The 24,635-nt window shown below is 38.0% G+C and overlaps 1 protein-coding gene across 24 annotated transcripts in view; it reads right to left on the bottom strand.

The window, feature by feature from the left end:
* The window catches only part of DOCK9 (dedicator of cytokinesis 9), a 136,161-nt gene that overhangs the window by 36,755 nt on the left and 74,771 nt on the right, over positions 1-24,635 (bottom strand). For all 24 annotated transcript variants that reach the window (XM_053384507.1, XM_053384506.1, XM_053384487.1 and 21 more), the window contains 25 exons: positions 24,059-24,141; positions 23,077-23,146; positions 21,896-21,991; positions 21,395-21,529; positions 19,095-19,269; positions 18,205-18,272; positions 15,488-15,562; positions 15,250-15,390; positions 14,499-14,702; positions 14,282-14,404; positions 12,358-12,440; positions 11,473-11,595; positions 10,074-10,153; positions 9,806-9,993; positions 9,599-9,664; positions 8,204-8,296; positions 6,237-6,360; positions 5,727-5,848; positions 5,063-5,149; positions 4,498-4,587; positions 3,346-3,461; positions 2,885-2,954; positions 2,656-2,781; positions 1,438-1,509; positions 192-338 (listed from right to left, as the gene is read on the bottom strand). In XM_053384507.1, the coding sequence (XP_053240482.1) occupies positions 192-338; positions 1,438-1,509; positions 2,656-2,781; positions 2,885-2,954; positions 3,346-3,461; positions 4,498-4,587; positions 5,063-5,149; positions 5,727-5,848; positions 6,237-6,360; positions 8,204-8,296; positions 9,599-9,664; positions 9,806-9,993; positions 10,074-10,153; positions 11,473-11,595; positions 12,358-12,440; positions 14,282-14,404; positions 14,499-14,702; positions 15,250-15,390; positions 15,488-15,562; positions 18,205-18,272; positions 19,095-19,269; positions 21,395-21,529; positions 21,896-21,991; positions 23,077-23,146; positions 24,059-24,141 (2,757 nt within the window). The remainder of the gene's footprint in view (positions 1-191; positions 339-1,437; positions 1,510-2,655; positions 2,782-2,884; positions 2,955-3,345; positions 3,462-4,497; positions 4,588-5,062; positions 5,150-5,726; positions 5,849-6,236; positions 6,361-8,203; positions 8,297-9,598; positions 9,665-9,805; positions 9,994-10,073; positions 10,154-11,472; positions 11,596-12,357; positions 12,441-14,281; positions 14,405-14,498; positions 14,703-15,249; positions 15,391-15,487; positions 15,563-18,204; positions 18,273-19,094; positions 19,270-21,394; positions 21,530-21,895; positions 21,992-23,076; positions 23,147-24,058; positions 24,142-24,635) is intronic.

The raw sequence follows: 24,635 nt of genomic DNA, 5'->3' as shown, positions 1-24,635 counted from the left end.
GCAGCCTGTTCCCTACTGGATTTAACAATGTGCTCCCATCCACCCAGGGGAATGGTTTCGGGCAAATTGGACCTCCTGCCAGGCCAAGATTGGCTTGTGGGCGAAAGAGAAATTTTCGTAACACTTCAGGTATTGCTATGTTGACTAAGTGAAGCCTTCTTCAAGAAAGGCCAACAAAGAACCATACTCACTTTTATGAAGACAGCAAGGCTATGGTTTGCATTTTTTGAAGCTTCTGGGTTGTCTTTATACTTCTGGGTAATGTGTGGCATCAACATGTTTACTACAGTTTCTACAGCGTGATGATAAGATGCTGGAAACCTCTGATTTCGTAACAACTAGGGGAAAAATTAACCAACAGAAATTGACAAAATTATCCTTTTACCCTTACCAGGTGTTTGAGAATTGGTAGTTAAAAATTCAAACCAAGAGGAAAAGACAAAAAAAGTTTCTGAATATCACTGGCATCTGTTTATTATTAACTACACTTATATCCTGCCCTTTCTCCAGCCAATGTGGTTCTCTTTCCCCCCTCTCATTTTATCCTCTCAACAATCCTGTGAAGTACCGTATTTTTCGCCCTACAGGACGCACCATCCCATAAGTCTCACCTAGCTTTTTGGGGGGGAAATAAAGGGGGGAAAAATTATTTCCCCCCCAGGCGCGGGGCTGGGGCGGGGGAAGCCCGAGCTTCCCCCGACCCCAGCCCCCAGAACAGGCAACTCTCCGCAAGGCGTGGGAGCCCTACGCAGGGCTCCCGCACCTTGCGGAGAGCCGCGCGAAGTCTGGGCGCGCTGAGCTCAGCGCGCCCAGCCTTCGGCATGCAGGCAACTCTCCGCAAGCCGCGGGAGCCCAGCGCCGGGCTCCCACGGCTTGCGGAGATCTGCGCGAAGCCTGGAGAGCGAGAGGGGTCGGTGCGCACCGACCCCTCTCGCTCTCCAGGCTTCAGCGAATGCCTGCATTCGCCCCATAGGACGCACACACATTTCCACTTCATTTTTGGAGGGGAAATAGTGCGTCCTATGGGGCGAAAAATATGGTATGTTAAACTAAGAGATAGTGACCAACCCAAGGTCATCCAGCAAGCTTCATGGGTGAGTGTGGCATTGGACTTCTGTCTCTCTGGACTATGTCAAGCACAACTATTCCACATTGGCTCTAATAAAATATATGCTGTTAGATTATTTACAGCAGGAACATCTTTGATATAATTCTGTTTGATACTCCTTCATATGTTACAAAAATATAAAAATAAACTGGCCAGGCTGGCTGGGGCTGATGGGCACCAGGTTGGGAGGTTGTGGAAGGCTGTACTAAAGGAATAATTGGACTTAGGCAATGTTCCGTTTTCATACAGCAAAAAAATTGGAAGTGCCTAGAATTAAGGGGACTAAGAGGCTTGCTGTTTACCAAGCCTCTTCAGAATATTATACGTACCTTTACTTTAGCATTTTCTAGCAGGTGCTGGGCCATTGATTTGATTAGAATTTCAAAGAAAAACCAGGAGTACTATTAAAACAAAACAAAATCAACACATTATACAAGCAGTCCATTTATACCTGTAATACATAAAATGTTTATTGCTAATGGGATTATTGTTAAATGGTTTTCACTGGAATTACTACTCTTTGTTCACTCATTTTTAAAATAAAAAATGTAGATAACTTTGTCAGATTATTGCAGTCCAGCTTTTTCGGTCTTATCTCCTCATACTTTTTAAAATATCTGATTTGCCACCATTTTTATCTTTTGCAATAGCATGCAGTTGCAGTACAAGCAAAGTGCTATTGAGACTTTTTAGGTCTCCTAAGCTTTTAATTAAAAGTTTATTCTTTGCAGGCCCTGCTCAGTTGATTGCTTCCTGTCAATTGTGGCTGATGGAATAGTAATGAATAGTAACTTAACTGCCGTTCAAAAAGTTTCACTTAAGCTGAAAGGATATAAGAAAAGCAATGTAAAGAAATGGATAATTTGTGGCAGATGAAACTGATGGACTATGCCAAGTTGGCAAAACTAACAGGGAAAATTCGGAACCAGCAAGACCAGACTTTTCTGAAATACTGGAAGAAATTTATGATATATTTGAAAGACAATTGTAATCAACTGACATCGCCTGTAGGGTTGCAAGAAGTTTTGTAAGGAGAACTATATGAATTATTGCGAAAAAGGACTAAGAAGGAGTTTATTTAGGATTTGGATTTTATAGCAATAGCTATTAAAATAAAATGCAAAATCAGAAAGAAAGTTAGAAAACCATTAGTCGAGGTTGATGGAAGTCCCAGGCTGTGATAGCCAAAGGTTTATTATATTGGATAAGATGGGATGTTATGTTTGGAAAACGTGTGCAAAAACCAAAGGAACAAAAGACGTAGGTCCTGCAAACAAGACACTTATAAGCACTGGAAAGGGGCTTTGCTGAACAGAATTTACTTGTGAGCAAACATTATAGAAGGGTCATAGCCATGAAGAGGGGCAGATCCCAGATAATATATCTGTATATTAAGTGCAGTGTGGAATCTCCACTTAAATTCCACTTTATGGAAAAGCAATGCTTCAGCAGCACTAAAGACTTCAATCTGGTTATAGAACAACCCCACACAGTTAAATAGGTAATACCAAGAAAAGCAGCAATCAATGTTTTTTTTCAGTATATACCTTTAACAGCTTGTTGCTTGTGAGAAAGTCAGCAGATGGCTTCAAGATTGTTGTCATGGATTTGGCAAGTTCTTCATGTACGGTCTTATATTCAGTAGCAATGTAAGGCTCTGCTTTGTAAGCATACTTGGCAAGACAAAAAGTGAAATTAGACTTGCATAATGCAGAAGTAATTATTACAGATGTTAATGGTACAATTTTTGATAAAGCATCTTTGTATGAATCCTACCTTGACATAGGACCTCAAGTAGCTATCCAGCCCTTCTTCATGACACTGGGCAACTACATGGATAATAACCCTAAATAGAAGAAGAGGAGGAGTTTGGATTTGATATCCCGCCTTTCACTCCCCTTCAGGAGTCGCAAAGCGGCTAACAATCTCCTTTCCCTTCCTCCCCCACAACAAACACTCTGTGAGGTGAGTGGGGCTGAGAGACTTCAGAGAAGTGTGACTAGCCCAAGGTCACCCAGCAGCTGCAGGTGGAAGAGCGGAGATGCGAACCCGGTTCACCAGATTACGAGACTCTTAACCACTACACCACACTGGCTCTCAGTGTGTAAAATGAAGTGACCACAAAATATCATTGCAAAGTACTTTGACAAAAATTAGCACAACCTTGTCAAATTAATACCCCAAAATTGCTTTTTAGGTGATGAAATGTACCAGGACTGTTGCATCAAAATGCTTACCTTGTTACGTTCACTGCAACTTCTTCTTGAGTTGCTCTAGTAAGGACTCTAAACAATTGGTTTAAAATAGTAGGCAGGAAAGCTATCATCACATGGCCCTCCATAGCATGAAGACTCTAAATTAAGAAAATAATAAAATGAAAAAAGAATTGTATGAGAATCGAAATGTACTTAAAAATATATATATATATCAGAAGTGTAAAGCTAACAATCTTCAGAAACTTAACTTGGAAGCAAGTTCTATTGAAATAACAGGACTTATACATAACTTATTCTAGGAGGAAACGTGGAAATCTAAGAATATAAGTAAATGGTTTCCTATGCAACATCTGATGCTATTTCATAGCCTGTCAGATTTCAAGCAGATGGGGTAAATGAGAGAGTGCACTGGGAGTTGAAGGTATACATATACAGGATACATTATTAAATAGCAATTCAGCAGCAAAGACTGAAATCAGCACAAAAGCATCATGCCGAGGGATAAGTTGACATGTGTTCAATATGATAGTGGCTAATGCTGCCTTGTTAAAATACTTGTCAAGACATTTGTGAAATAAATGTTGATTAAATGTTGAAAATACTTCGCAGCCACAACATTGCAAGGTGCATATTTTGCATGGCAAAATATAATAGTATGGCTAAAATATAAAGGAAGTCTAAAATATGTGCTAGTTACACGTGATCACTTCCTCCCCGCATGTTGCGTTGTGGCATACCACAGGAAGACTCAAATTCAGGCTACATGTCAAGCCACAATTAAGGAAGATTAACTATAATTTAGTATGACAGTCTACACTAGCAAGCCATGGTATATATCAGGGGACAGCACACTTTTTCAGCAGGGGGCCAGTCCACTGTCCCTCAGACCTTGTAGGGGGACGGACTATAATTATTATTTTTTTGGGGGGGGAGAACAAATTCCTATGCCCCACAAATAACCCAGAGATGCATTTTAAATAAAAGCACACATTCTGCTCATGTAAAAACAGCAGGCAGGCCCCACAAATAACCCAGAGATGCATTTTAAATAAAAGGACACATTCTACTCATGTAAAAACACGCTGATTCCCAGATTTCCCGGATTTAGAAGGTGATTGGGCTGGATCTGGCCCCCGGGCCTTAGTTTGCCTACCCATGGTATAAATTATATACCTTAAGGTACTTCACAAGATCAACTCCTAAGGCTTGAGCTCCAGACTCAGTTTTTTGACAATAATGGAAGAAATTGTTTAAGTGCTGGTCCTAGGAAAAGAAAAAGAAAGACAAAAATAGGTTAAGTCAATTAATACATAATTCAAATTGATTTGATCAAATGTGCCACTGCAATGTCACTACCTCTAGATAAAAGAAATCCACTGTAAATACGACCAAAATGTTCCTCCTTTCAAGCATCCATCAAAGTTAAGCTTGAAAAGAATAAAGCAATGTGACGGAATTCTCAGCAATTTAAACTCTGCATAACTCCTGATTCTTGGAGCTACATTAATCTCACAGCCAAAGCTTATGAAGTTTGCTTTTGCTTGCTTGGTGTGCTATAACAGCAAAGATTTTATAATATGCACCAGAAGACCAAAAATTATTTTTCACTTCTCTCCCCCCTACCTACTCCAATTCAGCCTGAACACGGACTTTAGTCATCCTGCCCTCCAGTTATGTACAATCTAACAGCACAATCAACTCAAAAAATGTGGTAAAAAGCTCTAGTGGAATAGCCTACCTGTGTATATACAGTGGAAACCAGATGGGTTGAAATCTTTAACAGTGGTTTGCCTCCATCTACCCATTTAATTTCAGAACCAGAATGCTGTATATAGAGAAGACAGTTAAAATACTGTTGATATTACATAAGTATTGTTATTACACCAAATATGGACATGTTTGCCTGGTCTGCACATGCAGAAAAGCCATGCTTTTTTAAAGCAAACCATGAATTAACCATAAGTTGTCCAATAATGGTTTGTTTCTTTCGCACAAATGAAAGATTTCCCATCTACTCTTGAGTTAACAAATGCCAAATATGGATATACCGGCCTGGTTTAAATATAACACTAAACCATGGCTTGTTTGGCAAACCAAGGATTCGAAATGCATGGTGTACTTTCTGTAGCAAGAAACATAATAAATTATTGGTGCTTTCATTTATTTGCAAGGAAAAATTATTTCACAGTCAGTCAGTGACACATGACAGTGAACAGGTATACAGCAAGCAGGCTTGACACTTTAAAATTTAAGAATGACAAAAATTTAGTAATGCACTTTGAACATCTTGCATATTTAGATACAAAAACTAATGTTTGCTTTTGTGTGTGTGTTTTAACTACTCTGCCCTATCAAGTTCTATGAAAAATAATCAATCATTATTGTGTTGTTGGTTTTTTTACTTTGATCATGCCAGGTTCTTGATTGTTGAGATATCCACATGGAAGGTATGCAGCTACTGGGATATGTTGTTCATTTGTCACTACTCTTCCATCTTTCAACAGCTGAAGCCAAGAATACCCAACTACAAAAAATGCAAAGAAAAAACATTTCTAATATTCACACCTTAAGTATATAATATAACACAACACAGCCTCATCTAGCAAGACTTGGTGAGTCTTTTACTTCCTCCGCTAAAATCCTGTTAAACATGTTAGAAGGGCTCTACCCAATGGAACAAAGCACCCATTTTTATCTTCAGCAGTTAGAGTGCAATTTCAATTTTAAAAAGCAATTGACAGTCAACTTATTTCTCTAAAAATGCTATTGAAGTCAGTAAATATATTTAGCATTGGACTCTTTTTATTGTAACCCAGCAACAAGAAAATGATTGATTTAATGATAAATCTTCAGAAGCTATGAAATGAGTGTCAGACTTTGAATTCAACACAGAAAATCCAAGTCAATCATACCTTGTGCTTCAATTATGTCCTTCTTTTTGGTAGTCCCTTTGCTTGTACTATCACAGCTGACATGGTAGAAGGTAAACAACAAATGATGTTTTTCGTGTAACTGTGTGGGCAACTCTATTTTAATCTAAGAAGAAGAAACATATAAGTTTGGCTTCAGAGAATATTCCCAATAGTGTCGTGGTATGCCTCATAAAATGTACATATAGGAAATAATTTTCAATGCAATTAAAGCAAGATTTAGAACAAGAGACCATACATTGGGAGCAATTGGTGAAAAGTGGATTATATACACTTAAAAAAAGACAGATATATGTGAAACTCTAGAATCATTTCAATGGAGGTCGCAGCTGTGATCATGCAAAGAAATACACACAGTGAACTTTCCCTCCAATATAGTGGAGTGCACTGCATGATCAAATGAATTAGGTGGGGGCTATCTAAAATGGAATGGGTAGCATATACAGATTTTGACTAGATTGCATGATTTCAGCTTAATATAATCTTGTGTACAGTATTAAAATACAGTAGTAAAGTGCTACCCTTAAAAGTTCTAATTAAATTACAAAAGTGAATATATGAGTTTGAATATGCAACATGGCTGGACTAGAACAATTATACCCAACAGAATTCTAGCTTCATATGTGTAGAAGAATTTTAACATGAGACGTATCAATGACAATGTTTTTCAATACGTATATCTGAGGCAGTTTTGAGACCTATTTACCTTGGGACTCAGCTACACAGCTGCAAATAAAATGTTTTAAGTGTGCAATATACAATGTGACACTAGATGGCGATGGTGAGCCTTATGGAAAATTCAATGTATTTTTAAAAACACTTTTTTAAAAAAGCACTTTCAGAACGGTTTTTATATGTGTGTAGATTTCACCTTGATTTTTGGCTCTAAAAAGGGCTCAAAAAGACGCTCACAATAAAGACACAAAAACCCAATAAAATTCCTTTTTTTAAAAATTGGACATCATTCAACAGTTACACTAATGTAGTGGCTTTTATTGCACACCCTAAATTTGCTCTGGATAGTTAGGGGAACCCCTGGGGCAGATTTAGGAGACATGCAGGGAAAGGAGAGGGGTATGCAACCTTAAATCTCTAGGAGATTTCTCCCAGTGGTTGCAGGTGCAACACCAGATAGGCATTAACTTTGCTACCCAACTGAACAGACCTCCTCTGGAAGCTTTCAGCAACTACAATGGGCTTCAAATCTCAAGCAGATACCATGGGCACAATCAGTGACCTTCTTTCAATGAGAAGTCAAAATCAAAATGGATTCTAGCTGTTTTATCAGTAAAGTTTTCCACAAACTATTCATAACAGACCACAAAGGGTTCCTCTTCTTCTCCTAAATGATTTAGATGTACTAACCCCATTAGTATGCAGAAAAGCATCACAAGCCAACATAGAATTTATGTAATGGTGATAGGCAAGTAAGATCTCTTTTCCACTCATACATCCATAGAAAAATCCCTAAAATGAGCTGTATCCTGTCGTGTCCCGTCCCCCCCACATTCTTCAGAAAACTATAGAGCTCTGGTTTTTGTAGATAAGAGAGGTAATTTGAGAGAGATTATACCATCTCATCCTACTATCTTCCAAAATGTTTCTCTGTTCATTTTTCTGTTCCAGAGATCATCCAGGGCTTCTGACAGGACTGTCATTTAAGGCAGCAAGCAATTTCTCCAAAGTAGTCAAGAAACCGTTCAGATCCACCACTTATTTATTACTAGTTACTATTTTACTATACTTTCCTAAACACTCAAAGCGCTTAACATGCATTATTCCAGGTATGCTTACAACAGGACTGTAAGATGGAAACTGAGGCAGACAGATGCTAGCTTGCCTACGGCTACCTGATAAATTGATTAAGACAGTTGCGCTCTAATTCAAGGAACCAGTTCCACTCTCATCTCACTAGGTTTTTGGAAACTGGCAAGTGTTCAATGGGTTACCTCATCATAAAACTCTGGGTTTTGGTGATGATGCAGAACTGTAGCAAATGCTTGTCTTGTAAATACTGATCCACCAGGTCTGCCATAGATGCACTAAAAATCAAATAACAAAAGAAATACTTATTCTATTGTATTTTAGGTCAAGAACATGAATGAAACATTTTTGATGTGCTGTTAAAAAATCCAAAGAGAACTTCAACTATCATTGCGTAAACACAACACTTGCAGCAACATGCCAAAATACAGCCTAGTGAAAGGATCTCAGGTAGCAGGGCTGGAAAATTTATCCGCCTGATACCTTATATAGCAGGAGAAACTTTCTCAGCCAAGAGTCACATTCCCTCTCGGGAAAGCCTCCAGGGGCTGCCTATGGGCTGACCTGACTCTTATATTTTAAGGTGGGCCACATTCCAGCCATACAAAAGTCTCTCTCTCTCTCTCTCTCTCTCTCTCTCTCTCTCTCTCTCTCTCACACACACACACACACACACACACACACACACACAACCAGTCTCCAGTAGGTAAACAAGATGTGTTATCATGTTTCAAGGTCACATTCTAACCAGGCAAAAGCACATGAGGAGCAAGCAGAGAAGGCCTGAGGATAGGTAGGGAAGAGTCCTGAGAGGCATACTGAAGTGCATTGCCCCCTGGACCCAAAGTTTCCCACCCCTGCCTTAGAGAACTGATTTTAGTCAAAGTATATAGTCCTGGGCCTAGATAAACCAATGCTCCCACTCAATGTATGACAACTACACAAGAACTATAGTTGTTTTATGCAACTAGACTGATGTCTACGATTTTAGACCATAAGCTCCTGGGGGCAGGAAGCTGACTTTTTGCCAAAGTTATTCTATAAATTCACATATATATGTGATGGCACTGCATCATCTAGAAACTACATTCAAATGTAAGGGACACATAAACCAAAATTAGGTAGCAGCTGTGATTAAAGCATACTCTGCATATTACTTTACTTAGAAAAGAATGTCTGAATAATCAGTACTCTATTTTTTCACTGAAATCATCAGAAGGATCACATACTCAATACCAGGCTTCCTCAACCTCAGCCTTCCAGATGGTTTTGGCGTACAACTCCCATGATCCCTAGCTAGCAGCACCAGTGGTCAGGGATGAGGGGAATTGTAGTCTCAAAACATCTGGAGGGCCGAGGTTGAGGAAGCCTGCTCAATACTTGTCTACAAGTACAAAAAGCCCTACTAAAGGAAATGTTACTCAATCTAATTGAAAAGGCCATAAACATATTCTGAAGCAAACTGATTCCTGCCTTCAACTACTAGGGGGAGGTTGAGCTCCTACTTGAGGACACCTTACCTGCACAGAATAATAAGCAGTGAGTTTTTGAATAAATATCTGTAAGTCAGATCAACAAACCTTTAGAGGTATGGAATCTTCATCATCTGAATCCTTGAATTCAATGCAAACTGCAATATTTCTTGCCTAAAAAGAACACATACAGAGATTTTTGTTTTACCTAAGAAGTGCCAGAAAGCAACCAAATCTTCCAAGAAAGAACACCAAATTCAATTCAGATTCAATTTGTTCTTGAATCTGAATGTTATTAGTGGCCCATTAACTCACCTTTGCAAATGACTTTTGACTGTCATATTTCAAGTGCTTTGGATAAACATAAAGGTGATTGTTGTAGATGGTGAAAGGCTGAGTGTGTTTTGGTATACAGGGAACAAACTCCTCTACTTCAAACGTTACTACTGTCTTGGTACTGTTTTCAAACTGTTTCATGGGAATGTATGATGAGCTAACAAAATCTGAAAATATATTAAAAACCAATAAAAAAATTGAAGAAAAAATGCTTCTCAGCTATTTAAAAGTACTTTTCTATACTTACTTGGGATGTCTGGAGAAATATTATCAATTGTTATGTCTAGATTTCCTAAAATAACTGGTAGCTTGGCCATCTTTTCAGGTCTATGGAAGAAGGAAAAAACAGTGACTCAACAGAAAAATCACTAGGGATGGATAATACAGCAGAACTCAAAAAGGAAAGGAAACACCCCCAAAGGCTTGGAAAGCATGACAAAGTCTTTTTTCCAGAGAGATAGGTAAGCACTACACTCCTTGGCAATACTTATATCTCCTAAATTTATGCAGCTTTTCACTGAAACCGCATCAAGTCCAATTTAGCAACTTCCCTTGACGACTTGACCCTCACAGACTTGACTTTTTTAGCCTTATGACAAGAACAGCTGTACTGACCACTGTCTCCAGTCCAGGCTTTTCACTTACAGTTTGTTTGTAAAAAAAATTCATTCTTCCACAGCACCCATTTAACTGAAACCTTAAAACAGGAGAGGCCAACCCAGAGCCTATGTTATAATGGCATTCATTAAGGCCTTCTTTGGTGCCTCCACCCTCCATGACAAACAGCAAGCACTTGACAGATGTACCGTATTTTTCGCCCTATAGGACACACTTTTTCCCCTCCAAAAATGAAGGGGAAATGTGTGTGCGTCCTATGGGGCGAATGCAGGCTTTCGCTGAAGCCTGGAGAGCGAGAGGGGTAGGTGTGCACCGACCCCTCTCGCTCTCCAGGCTTCAGGAAGCTATCCGCAAGCCCTGGGAGCCCGGCGGGAGTTCCCGCCGTGCTTCCTAGGCTTGCAGATAGCAGCCTGCATCCCGAAGCCTGGAGCGCGCTGGGCCTGTTCTGGGGGCTGGGGTCGGGGGAAGCTCGGGCTTCCCCCGCCCCAGCCCCACGCCTGGGGGGAAATAATTTTTTCCCCTCTTTATTTCCCCCCCCCCCAAAAAAACTAGGTGCACCCTATGGGCTGCTGCACCCTATAGGGCGAAAAATACGGTATATGAAAACAGGTTTGGCTCTGAAGTTGTACTTGCATGAGTAGAAAGCACTTCCATGCATACTCAGATTGTTTTCTTTATGGAAAGAAGCTTGCTGCAGACTCAGTTCAAGAGATATTACTTTATTTGTTTGAATTAGTCTTAGCCACATTACTATTTATTTATTAAATTTCTATACCGCCCTGTACAGAAATTTAATAATTTAGAATATAAAACCACAAAAATATACAATATAATAGCAAACAAAAACAATACCCCACAGTTTAAAAGGCCATAGATTGTTTAATTAACCAAAGGCTTGGAAGAAGAGGAATGTTTCTACCTGGCGCCTAAAGATATATAACAAAGGTGACAGGTGCTGCTTTAACAGCCCTTAATGAAAATAATGCAGGATGTAAGTATTCTAAATAATAAATATGTACAGTACTCACTTTTTGAAATCAGCTAACAATTTAAGCATGTCTTCGTTTGAGAGCTTGTTACTGTCTTGTTTGTAGAGTGCTGAAAATCGTGCATTTTTGTCTAGTGTCCCAGATGCATCCTTAAACAGTGTCCTGAAACATGAACTCTTATATAAGAATCTCATTACAAAATGAAACAGAGAAAAAAAGTAAAAGTGAACGCTTGACATCCTGAAATTAGACTGGCAAACTCTGATCCACTGAAATATGCATAAATGCTCCCAAGAAAGGAAGCCAAAATTCATTGTGTAACAATACATATTACTACCTACACCAGTGGTTTCCAAACCTCTTTCCCCATGGAGCATTTGAAAATTGCTGAGGGTCTTGGCAGACTACTTAATGATTTTTCTGCATGTTGCAGCAACTGTAATGCAATGAGCAAGAAGCAACATGATTTTTAAAAATTGTACTTTTAGTGCTTCTTTTATTTCTTACATAATGCATTTTATTGATTATAATTTGAATGCTGTAGAATGCAGATTGTAATGAAATAACATACAACAAGAAGCAATAAAAACACAATTAAAAATCAGCATGAATATTTAATACAGTGAATTTGTGTTCTCAGCCACAAATCCACAGAAACACCACAGACCACCTGAATAAAGCTCACAGACCACTGGTGGTTATCAGAGCACAGTTTGGGAACTCCTAACCTACACAATGTATTTTTCTAAAATAGTTTCTGGTTTTTTTCCAAGTCCTGTGATTTAAATACAATAGGTTGAGAGTGACTTTAGCCTTGCCCACTAAATGCAAGGAATTCTGTCCCAAATACTAAATTGAGTTTTGACTAAAATAAAAAGGCACACAAATTAATACACTTTGAAGAAAAGAAGCCCCAGTCTTTACCTAGCTGCCCATGCGAATGGCATTCTGTACTGTCCTAGCCGCTGACATGCCTGCTTTGCATTTTTCAGAACTTTTTGAGCAACCTGTAAATGATAATAGAAATACATAAGTTTTTCATCAAGTAACATTTGGTTTATTTATTTATTTAACCTCACTTCCACTGATAATGACTTATCTCAAATACTCATCCTTCATGATACAGTGGTACCTCGGGTTACAGACTCTGCTAACCCGGAAGTAGTACCTCAGGTTAAGAACTCTTCCCCAGGATGAGAACAGAAATCATGCGGTGGCGGCAGCAGGAGGCCCCATTAGCGAAAGCGCGCCTCAGGTTAAGAACGGACCTCCAGAACAAATTAAGTTCATAACCAGAGGTACCACTGTATTCTTCTTGACAGGACCACAAGAAGGATCTCTTTCCCAGACTGGGAATTTTGGATTGGAAGGTACTGGTGAAGATTTTAGGTTTTTAACACTATTACTCACAATAGTAGCCAAGACACAGTATGGAGCAAGACACATACACATCTATATGTGTTACAATTATTCTCACCAAGTACCTGGTTTCCGTTCCTCCTTTTCCCATTTCTGTTACTTTACTTGATTATTAAAATGCATATATACATGGTATTATTTGTATTCTGCCTTTCCACAGTTCCAACCATGCTCAAAGCAGCTTACAACACAAAAAATGCATAAGTACAACATAACAAACTATAGGCAGAAAAAAATCAAAGGGGAAGAGGAATCCTACACACAAATGGTGAGGAGCCAGTGGTATGTTCTTAAGTTTCCAAATATGATTTGGAGGACCAGGTTTATGTCTGAATTGAGCTAGGGGCATCAGAGTGAAATTTTGTATGTGTGCTCAAGGCAAGCATGAACCTCAGCTCAAGTTCTGCGGGGCCCTGACTGATTTCAGCTACAAAAGCTGGGGCTGCTAAACAGATTATTGAGTTGGGGTGTTGTTTGGTGGTGGTGGTGGTGTTGGGAGTTGCTGCTTAGTTTTTTGTATCTTTATTTTACATCTTGTGATTTTTTTGGAAATTGTTCGGCTTGGTTGTGTATTTTTTAATGATTTATTTCTTGTTTATGACTACTTTTGTTATGTTGGTGCCTTTGACTATGGCAGGTTTGAAGTGGGTCAGCAAATGATGGCTTGAAAGCAAGGCACTAACAACAGTTCTCCAGCTCTGGTAAAGGTAAAGGGACCCCTGACCATTAGGTCCAGTTGTGACCGACTCTTGGGTTGCGGTGCTCATCTCGCTTTATTGGCCAAGGGAGCCGGCGTACAGCTTCCGGGTCATGTGGCCAGCATGACTAAGCCGCTTCTGACGAACCAGAGCAGCACACAGAAACGCCGTTTACCTTCCCGCCGGAGAGGTACCTCTTTATCTACTTGCACTTTGACATGCTTTCAAACTGCTAGGTTGGCAGGAGCAGGGACCAAGCAACGGGAGCTCACCCCGTCACGGGGATTAGATTCGCCAACCTTCTGATCAGCAAGTCCTAGGCTCTGTGGTTTAACCCACAGCGCCACCCGCGTCCCTTCTCCAGCTCTGATGTCATACCAAATTACAGTTAGAAAAAGCCAGGAAGTGAAAGATTGAACTTTCAAGAAAGCAGGGAGAAAAGAGGGAGAAGAAACAGAGTGTATCTCCAAACCACAGTTTATCTCCAAACCACAGCTGAGAAGACCTGGTTTGTGATGTCTGCACTGAGCCATAACATTCAAGAGAGATACTGCACCACATTTTGAACTTTCATGTTTAACAATGATTCAGAATCTGATCTGACCTTTGACTCTGAAAAATTCATTTGCCTTGAATATATTTACCAGTACTACATTTTAATACTCCAGTGTTTATGGCATTGCAAAGAAACTGAGACTTACAAATGGGATGTCAAACAGTCATGAGTATACCTTAGAAGAATCAGAACTTTTCATATATGGTTCAGCACAGTGGGTAATGCTCCCTTGCAGGACTTTCTCTATTCTGGCCACTAGAAATATATCAGGATGTGGACACGTCACTGAGAATATTCCCTGAAAATAAATGCTTGGTTTATTGACACTGAAATGAAAATAGAGGTCTTTATTTTGCAAAGAAGTGGAAATGGTGACTTCCTTTATTCCTTACCTGTTTGGGATATTGTAACATTATCTCTGGAATAATATCCTGAATCCGATGTAAGCAATCACTGCTGTCATTTAATACCTGTTGAGATGTACTACCTAGCATATTCCTCACTGTGCTATGATTCAAATCCACATGGAAATCTGATGAAATCTTCCGGTTCTCTTTTATATCAAAAAGTGACAGCGTTATGAAGAATGGCTCTACCTGGGCATTTAAAAAAACAAAACAGTAAACATGGCCATCAGGCAAAGAAATAATGGATACTTGATAATTGGCACATAGAGCAGTTATTATATTATACAGTGACTTTTCCTTTATAAATTCAATGTGTTGGAATTGTATTTTAGAACCGATATAATTTAGAGAGCCAAATACCTTATACCACTGAATATGTAAAGATTGTATGCTCTCTTTTAGGAAAATGTATTTTATTCAACAACAAAAATACACACACTATAATATGACACTACAATGTTTGCTATGTAATCAACAACTAACAATTACTCATGAAGTTCCACACAACTTATGCCTTTCCTGTTTTCTTTCTGCTGGCAATAGCCACTCATTCTGCTTCTGGGCTGGTTCATAAAAATCTTGACAAACATCTACAGGTGCAGTTATGTCCCTCATTGTTTTGTTTTCTCTAAACATCCATTAATATATCAAGGGGGTAAATGAAGGGGAGATTTAGGCATGATATTGATTCATCATTCCAACATCAAGGGACTTGAGAACTCTCAGAAGTATTTACATTTGTTGTTGGTCCTTCCTCATTTTCAGCCACACAGCTTTGCAGATTGAAAGATAAATCATTGCACTTCACCAGAATCTTCTTCCCAAACTTCTCTTCAAATGGTTTTACTTCTGGCTCAATACCAGAGAAGTCAAGTTTCTTTAAGATAAATAGAAGAGAGAAAGCAATGTCTCACTTGCCAAAAAAGAATAATTATTTCTTTAAAATTTTCAATTTTCCTACCAAATTATCTAACCTGTGCATCCGGATCCAATGCAAAGAGTTTAACTCTGCTTTCACTTTTGAATTTGATTTCAGAATCTCTGGAACTCTGCAAAATAAGAAGTTAATATTTTAAAACAGGATTTTTACTACAAACACAAAAGGTTGTTTCTTTAACTGTAAACATATGTTACGATTTTTCTTTGCAGTAGTTTACTTATGAAATATTTCTAGAGAAAAGTGAATAATTGGTACCATTTCACAGAGTTCTCACAAATATAACAGATTAAAACAACATAAAATCACAGAAGCAAAGTGGATGCTAAAAATGTACATCTCAAGCGTCAAAAACCAGAGTAAAGAGGTGCATCTTCAGCATTCACTGGAAGCTGTATAATGAAGGCGCCATAGGCATCTCTGTGGGGAGGGAGTTCCAAACCTTAGGGTATGCCATAGAGAATGCCCTCCCTGGGGAACCAGGCAGAGGGCCTTCTCGGTAGTGGCACCTGCCCTGTGGAACGCCCTCCCATCAGATGTCAAGGAAATAAAGAACTATCTGACTTTTAGAAGACATCTGAAGTCAGCCCTGTTTACGGAAGTATTTAATGCTTGATGTTTGTAGTTTCAGTATTTTGTTGGAAGCCACCCAAAGTGGCCAGGGTATAAATAAATAATTATTATTATTATTATTATTATTATTATTATTCAGACCCAATCCAAGTGGGTGCTTCCAAAAGTACATCCTCAGAGATTTTGTAACCCTGAAGCACACATATTTGCTTACATTGCAAAGTATGGAAAGGTATATCAGGTATATCAAGAGTGTGAGCAGTTGAAAAACAAAAAGTTGAAAAGGAATCACTGTAACAAGTGCCAAGGTTAAGGAAGTAGTGCAGAAAGACTGCCTGTTCTTATGAGAAGAAAAACTAATAAAATGAAGAGGAAGTATTAAGTCATTGAGGCAAAAGTTTATAGTGTAACAATGGGGCAAACTTTCACATTTGGCAACATATTCAGTTCTGACCAGTTCTCCAGGAATAAAGTTTATTTTTGAAAGAACTACTTTTCAGTTATTTTTGTACTAAAACACAACCTTCCTGACCAACATACATCCTGTCTAGAATTATTTTGGTTCGAAACTAAAGAAGAAGACGACTGTGACAGGAGATTTTGGCACTACACTAAGAATTAGGATGGCACCGTGAACTCTGCAAAACAAAACAAAACCTCTGCAACAAAACCTTTGTGAAAATGAAGAGAAGAACGTATGATAAGTAGCATATTACCATTGGAGATTCTGCTACAAAGTTTATTAAAAACAAAACAAAACAAGAAAGCATCCAAAATATATCGGGCACACATTGTGTCACTTTTGAGAATGCTTAAGACATGGATGGAACACCTGTACATGCTCTCCAAATGCTATTGGACTCCATTAAATCCTCTGTATGGCCAATAGAAGAGGATAGGAGTTGGAGCTCTACAACATCTGGACGGTTACAGGTTCTCCATGCCTATGTAAAATGTATATTTTTTCTGTATAGAAAAAGATAGCTAACAGATTGATGGTGAGCATTAGAGCCTAGTTCACAGCACTCAGGAATTTTCTGGAGAGGTTCCAAAACAAAGCAAAATAAGCTGATTGTAAAGAGCAACAAAAAGTACACAGCCCCTGGAAGGCAGGGGAACATAGCATACAAGAAAAACATAAGATGCCAAAATAGATTCTAGCATTCACGGAAACAGGAAGCTGCATTTGTGGCACCAAGATTAGATATAATAAGCAGGTGTTCAGACTTTCAAGGAGGAGCCAAATCTCAATTATTGCCTATAAACAAAACATTTCCTATTTCACAGTATATGTGCTTTAAAAAGTACAAATTTTAGAATTCTTCACACTTGAAGTTTTATATCCAGTTTAACTTCAATAAATTAACAAAATGTAGTCCAATCTATCACAGATAGATGATTAGTTTATGCTTGTTAAATTCATCCAGCATCACTGGGTACTGAGTGAAGGGAGCAACTTTCTCTAGTTGGAGGAACTCCAAGGAAGTGCACTGCTATGAAGAATGCTACTAATGTGACTCTACTCCCTCTCTTTCTCACTGATCTTGCTAGCCAGTGTCTGGAATCACCAAGCACTGCTAGATAAGTAACTTTTATTTGTCTTATTTTAGGAAGTTCAAGGCCAGCATATTGTTATCTAGGCACACTCAAGATGGCACAGAGAAGCTTATCTTAAAAGCTCAGTCTTTCCATTGCCCAGACAGAACAAGAAGTCTGTTTTTCAGCAGGGAATGCTACCTTTTAAAAATAAGTGATTAATTTGAAGCAGCAAAAAAAGAAAATGGCAGAGCACAGAGGCTTTAGTTGATGAATCACAGATCTGATACTGGAAACTATCATCCATCTTACAGTTGAGCCTCCATAGATTGCTTTAGTTAAACTAGACAGACTAGTCCACCCATTACATTCTTCAGTATAAGTGGTATAAACGTGCAAAAAAGCAACTTCATGTTGGGGTGGTTTTGGTTATCAACATTACCTTCTTTGTAAGATTTAGAGACTATTAAATAACTATTTCAGAAATACTTGTCTGATATACATTCAGCAAAAGAACATTTATGATGTGAAGGTATCATAAATCAAATTGCAACACAATCAACAGTGCTCCCATAATTAGGATTAGATTTTGTAATTCCTTTATTGACATACTATACTTTAAAATTTTAAAAAGCGCAACATTACCTTGGCACTTTCAGGAAAATAGCTATCTATACTGGATGAGGAGTTGTCCATCTTGCTTTGCTCATCATCTGGAAATTTTAAAAAGTGAAATTATAAAAATTCACTGATGACTTAGGAAAGTGCTATAACCAAAATGTTGTAAGGATTAACTTGAAATATGGAGAAGGCAAATTCTAACTTGAGATGTTTTTGATGTAATCAGCAATTCCCTCAATACTTTTTTCTATCCTTGGTACCATCTAATGGACCAGCTGCTTTTTACCGTGATAACTCTAAGCACTCCCTATATAAAATGGTTCACAGTTTAGTCATCACCAAATCATTCAGATAATTCTTTAAGGCTACTTCAGATGATGGCAAGCATAAATCTTAAAAGGACTAGACACAGTCATGGTAGATAGATGTATTAACAGGTATTAGTAATCACAGGTAGATAAAATCTCCATGTTCACATTATAACTCTGAGTACCAGATACTGGGGAGAAGCAACAAGGGAGGGCTGCCGCTTTCAGCCCTCTGAAAGGCATCTGCCTGGCCATTGTTGGAAACTGAATGCTGAACAAGATGCAGATTTAACCTGACTCCTTCCCCTTCCCTTCATAAGGTTGACAATATGATCCCAAATCTAAAGGGGAAATGGTCCAACCTAAGAAACCTGCCACCCCTGCAAATGCAAGAAGACAACTGGGGCTTTAGTGGAAGGGGTAATCCCTTCAAGAATGTTGATGTTAGCTAGCAGCTGCACAAAGAAACAAAGTATTTCATGCAGTGGCTGAATAAAGTGAAGTGTGTAGTTACTATATTGTATTTAGTAGCCACAAATCCTTACAAATCTTTATTTTAGTGCATCACATTTTCTAAATTACTGAGCAAACGTAACTCGCATTTACCCTCATGGGAGTCTCCATTTCTTTTTTCTTGCATAGCAGCTTCAAAGTTTAATTGGAGAATTTTATTTAGAGTTGCAATCCATTCTTCCATTTCTACTTCACTGTCTGCTGCAAGAAGATAGCTACTCTTGTCTTGCATTTTAAGCTCAAAGGCAAAACGCCGGACTTTGTTGTTCTGCAATATAATAAAGGATATTAACATGTTACCTGCAACGGATTTATTTATTTATTTATGTCATCTGAGGTCATCACACATATATAAGCATTGGGCAAATGTAACTGTTTGAAGTGGAGAAAAGTATCATGCATAAACATGTTCAACCTAAATCCCTGGAGCTTGCAGAACTTGTTAACTTTTTGAAGCCCTTTTTTATTGCTTTTTCTTGGCAAGTGGGAAAAAGATTCTAGCTTCACATTCACAGAATTAAATCTAAGCATATGTTTTAGGCATGGTGTAATTTTTGGTGTGTAGCTCTAAACATATAACAATCAAAACAAATACAAAATGTGTAGATATAGGATGATGTAGAGCCAATATAAGAATTGCTTTTAGGTTATATTATTGTATGAATCGTTTTATAATAGTAAGATAAATAACTAATTTATTTAATATATATAATATCTGTGTGCATGCCTCTGAACATTTTGGAAGGGAATGGGGAAGAAAAGAAGAAGGGAAGCAGCTATTTTCTTCAAGCAAGTGATAGGCTTCATTTGAAAATCTTAACTTTTCTAGTCCTTACAGCTCAATAAAAATTACTGCACTGTGGACACCCGTGATTAAGAGTAAATTTAATGAATTGTGGGCCATTGGCAACATTTCCCAAATGTGCGGCTATAGCCCATATTGTACTGTGGAGAAGGGACTTTAAATACAGGAAGTAGGAGAATTATGGACTATGAATCAACTATGTAAGCAGTGAAGGGACCTAGCAACTGTCTGGAGTGGAGAAAATTATTGTGGATCCCAAAGAGGCAAATCCCCAGACACTGAAATTTATGATATGGAGTAGCCATCATGGTGCCCTTCAGGTGCACCAACCCCTGCCAGCAGGACCAGCCATTAGGAATATTGGGAGATGTAGTCAAACAACACCTAGAGAACCACAACTACTTTTTGGGATTCAAAGGTGTAAATGTCAGCTCTTTTTAAAGTTTTGTGATTGAGCTATGTTTCAAACTTTCACACACATAAAGAATTGGAACTAGTAACCAACTTTATCATATGGGGAGGAATACTTACGACTATTTTCTTTTAATCCTAAGATAAAATTTAACACATGGGACCATTTATAAATGAATGAATGAATGCATGCATGCATACATACATACATAAATATCGATTTCACACATTCTGATGCAGGTCTACAAAATCTGTAAACTAGAATACTACAAAATATAAGCAAAAGATGTTTATTGCTGCAAAGCAATTTGTAAGAATGTATGATTGCCATTAAGACTGAAATGCAATAATCATTAGGAGAGATCCAAGAACCCAATTGTTTCCAAGTTTGTTCCATCAGAACAAGTCCATAGTGTTCTTTGAGCAGAACACAGATGCAAACAACCCATTTTTGGCATTTGTTACTGGCAAGATTTAGACTTGGAGTTTACGTTATGTTTTGCTTCAAAGGGTTGGTTTTTTTTATAAAAAGAAGTTAATATTGGAAAGGTCAAGTGAAAACATTTGGGAGTACAGCTATGAATGTGATGAAGCTCCTACAACTGAAATCCCACACAAGAAGTTATGCAAAACATTTTACAGTCATATTGCAGCACTGTTTGTGCTTCTATTAGATCTTCATGCAATCTTAAATTCCATTCTGTGATTTATTTATTTTTCCATTCTTAACTCCAGAGACATAAAACTTAAGTCAGCAGATAATCACAAATAATCAGTTGACAGCAGCAACCAACATAACACTTAGTGGCAATATTTCTTGATTGTTTTATATAAAACAGAGCACTCTTTGAAAATCTTGACATGAACTGTGCTACCATTACTGATTTTTTAAAATAAAAAATGCACACATTATTTTAGACTATTTGCTCACTAAAAGCACAGAAACACTATGTTTATCTAAATCATCCCTATTATTCAATATGCACTGAGGGAGCAATCGTGTATATTCAAAAGAAAGACAGTGTGTTTAACGAGGTAAACATCCTACTATATTTATGACTGCCACCTAAACCTATTTATCCACTCCAAAAGTACTGAAGAGAGACAAAAGGAACATATAGATTTAAGTTTGTACAATACTTAAACAACATATTAAACAGTATAATTCTCTACTTACCTGGACTACTCCCATGCAGGAATCCAAAAATATTGACCCTTTTGGTTCTTTCGATATTTTCTCATCTTTGTAGAAATTTAGGTTATATGATCCATCACCAAGTTGGAGTAGATGAAAAAATCTTCTTTTGAATGACTAGTTATGAAAAAGTAGTCACATTAAAAATATGAAACTAACAACACACACACAAAAGCACTCAATTTCCATACACCATAATCCAAAGACCCTATTAGGAACATGCAAGGGCTTGCAAGCCCCCAAACAGGAACGGTCGTATTGCCTGGCCCAAAAGCAGCTTCAGAAACATCTTGTAGCATTGTGAAGAGTGGTTGTCAGAGGAGAAAGTGAAAATGCACTTTCACAGATCTTTAGTAGGGAGTTCTTTGGATTTCAACCCCAATGCTACAATGCACTACACACGCTGAAGTGCTGTTGAAATCTATAATATTGACAATGTGCAACTGTGTGCACTGAAAGTCTAGTAGAAGAGATAAAACCTACCCGCATAGTAACACTGATAGCACTGTTCATGTTGCCTTTGTATAGCCATCCTTGTTTTGTAATTCCTCCCTTCTGAGATCCTAGAGAGGCTGCATCCTGGGGTTTGTTTGTTTTTTAAAAAGAAAAGGCTACAATAAGACAGTGATACATATTTGGGTCATTTATCATGAGCTCCTGGTTCTATATATACAATGGTACCTCGGAAGTCAAATGGAATCTGTTCTGGAAGTCCGTTTCACTTCCAAAACATTCGGAAACCAAGGCATGGCTTCCAATTGGCTGCAGGAAGCTCCTGCTGCCAATCGGAAGCCGTGGAAGATGTTTGGGTTCCAAAGAACAATCGCAAACTCACTTCCGGGTTTGCAGTGTTCGGGAGCCAAAATGTTTGACTCACAAGGCGTTCGGGATGCAAGGCACAACTGTACTAGAGATCGATAAATAAGTCCATTTCAGTTTCTTTCCGTTTCTCATTTTTCCAACCTTAATTTCAATTCACATTTCTACATCTTTGAGGGCCCTATTAACTTGTCTGCCAATTGTAGTCAACAGTTTGATGTTACTGTCGTAGATCAAGATTGCATCAGCTTTAACATATGTTTCCTTGAGGGAATAAGGCAGGATATGAGAATAAAGAATTAGTTTACAAACTTTGAATGTACCTCATATCACGCCATCTGTTAAATCAAGAAGACAATGCCCTAACTAATTACACAATAATTTTATAACAGAAAGTGACTTTCTGGTTCCTGTAGGTCAGGTCATTTCCCCATCAAAGTTGCACACAGGTCATGTTTTCAAATGTCTTTTGAATCAAACAAAAACTACTTAATGATGATAGGTTGTGCCAATGGCCATATTGTATTATTATTTAAGATTTTGTTTGTTTCACATTTAACTACTGAGATTTAATGACACTTTCTCTAGTTTTGAGTTAGAGAGACATGGCCTGAGAGAATTTCCACCAGTTAAAGTGAAGTCAGCAGGAGCTGACAATAGCACTAGGATTATTAAGCTGCCAACTCTGAGACCAGATATGCACCACAAACTAAAAACTGTGTTTAGATGGAGATTTTACACATCTCTGATAAACATCTGACACTCTACCATGCTAGAATATGTGAAAAATTATTACATTACAAGAATTTGAACTGACAAGTTGAAAGCAGAAGTCATATGCTTACCTCATCCTTATCTGCTTCTTCATCAACTTCATAAACATGAACTGGAAGTTTATCTAATTTGGTCCCTTTGCTAAGGAAAAAAGAATACCACATCCCACAATAATCAGTTCAGGATCACTAGAGTAATGAATGGTCAATACATATATGCACAGTAAAATACAGATGTGTACTTGAAAGAACATATATTATTAGTTTGCCTAAATGGAAGTAAAAGTAGTAGGGCTTTTTGTGAGGGCAGTGGCAGGTGAGACACTGTGCATGGCATTAGCCTTTCAGGTTCAGCACAATTGTATCTTATTAGAAAATGGTATTCTATTTCTCTTCAAAAAATATAAAAAACAAAGTTCCTATTTGCTAAGAAACCATTAAAAGGAAATTTTCTTCAAGCTGCAATGATCCTAATTATGGCAGAAAAGGCATACTCGCTATATATTCCGCCAGTACTAACACAGAGATCACATTCACCCCTTTCCATGTTTACTGGGGTTTTGCATTATTTGGTACATTCTATTCTCTTTAATAAAATGGAGTTAGCAACAAGTATGTCCTCTCAAAGGAGAATTTGTTGTCTTCTAAAAAATGTTTGCCTCTCCAATCACTCCCATTTTGTAGTACCTCCCAAGTAACAAGTTGCTATTTTCAGAGGTGCACTGTAAAGGTAAAAATGAAACTAAGACATTTAAAATTAACATTCCTTATAGCGTTCCCACCCATAGCAACTTCAGATACAACATATGGTGGTACAACGAAGTAGCATAAGCACCCAATGACTCCTGTGTCCTGGGTTGTTTCCAATGAAATATGTAAGTTGTACCTACATCCGGAACTCAGGCAAAACTATTTCAAACATTACAAAAGCAGCACAAAGATAAGGAATTGTCACTCACCAAATCACCCACAGTGCCTCAGATTAGTTATCCAAAGTTTACAAACATCTTTTTGCAAGTACAGAGGTAGTATAACCCTAGAAAATCCTACTCACTTTGGAAGCTGTCGAAACTCTCCTGAGTAATCTTCATATTTATAATTGACAACATGCCAGTCTGAGTTATAAGTTTTAATGCACTGCAAATAAGGAGGAAAAATATGATAACTTTGAGTGAGATTCTTTATAGAACAGTGTGATTTTCTTAGCAGTGCGAGAGCTTCTTTTTATTTAAATTGTTGCCTTTAAAACTGTCAGTTAAATTTTTGATGAGATTTGTTATTAGTGAAAAAGCATTTCTCCCCATTAAATAAGGATGCCGTAGTAAGAAAAAGTATAAAAATAAAAATGCACCCATATACTGTACAAACTTTATCACAATTAATATTACTGAATATCCATCTGAATATACAACTAGCTTGTTCTGCTGCTAATCTGGCTAAAATTGCAGCAAAGCCTTTTCATCCCTCAATCAGAGGAAGTACATTTTTACTCCACCCATGCTCTGCTAACATAACAATTCTCATTTATTTTCGCTTCAACACTAGCTTATCTTGCATGTTGGTCAAACTCGTTATAAGAACTAAGGCTATGCTAGCAACTAATTTTTCATAAAAGTTAATTTAGTAGCTGC

This window comes from Podarcis raffonei, chromosome 4 (genome assembly GCF_027172205.1).
Source record: "Podarcis raffonei isolate rPodRaf1 chromosome 4, rPodRaf1.pri, whole genome shotgun sequence".
NCBI lineage: Eukaryota > Metazoa > Chordata > Lepidosauria > Squamata > Lacertidae > Podarcis > Podarcis raffonei.
This window is presented reverse-complemented; position numbering and strand designations above follow the sequence as displayed.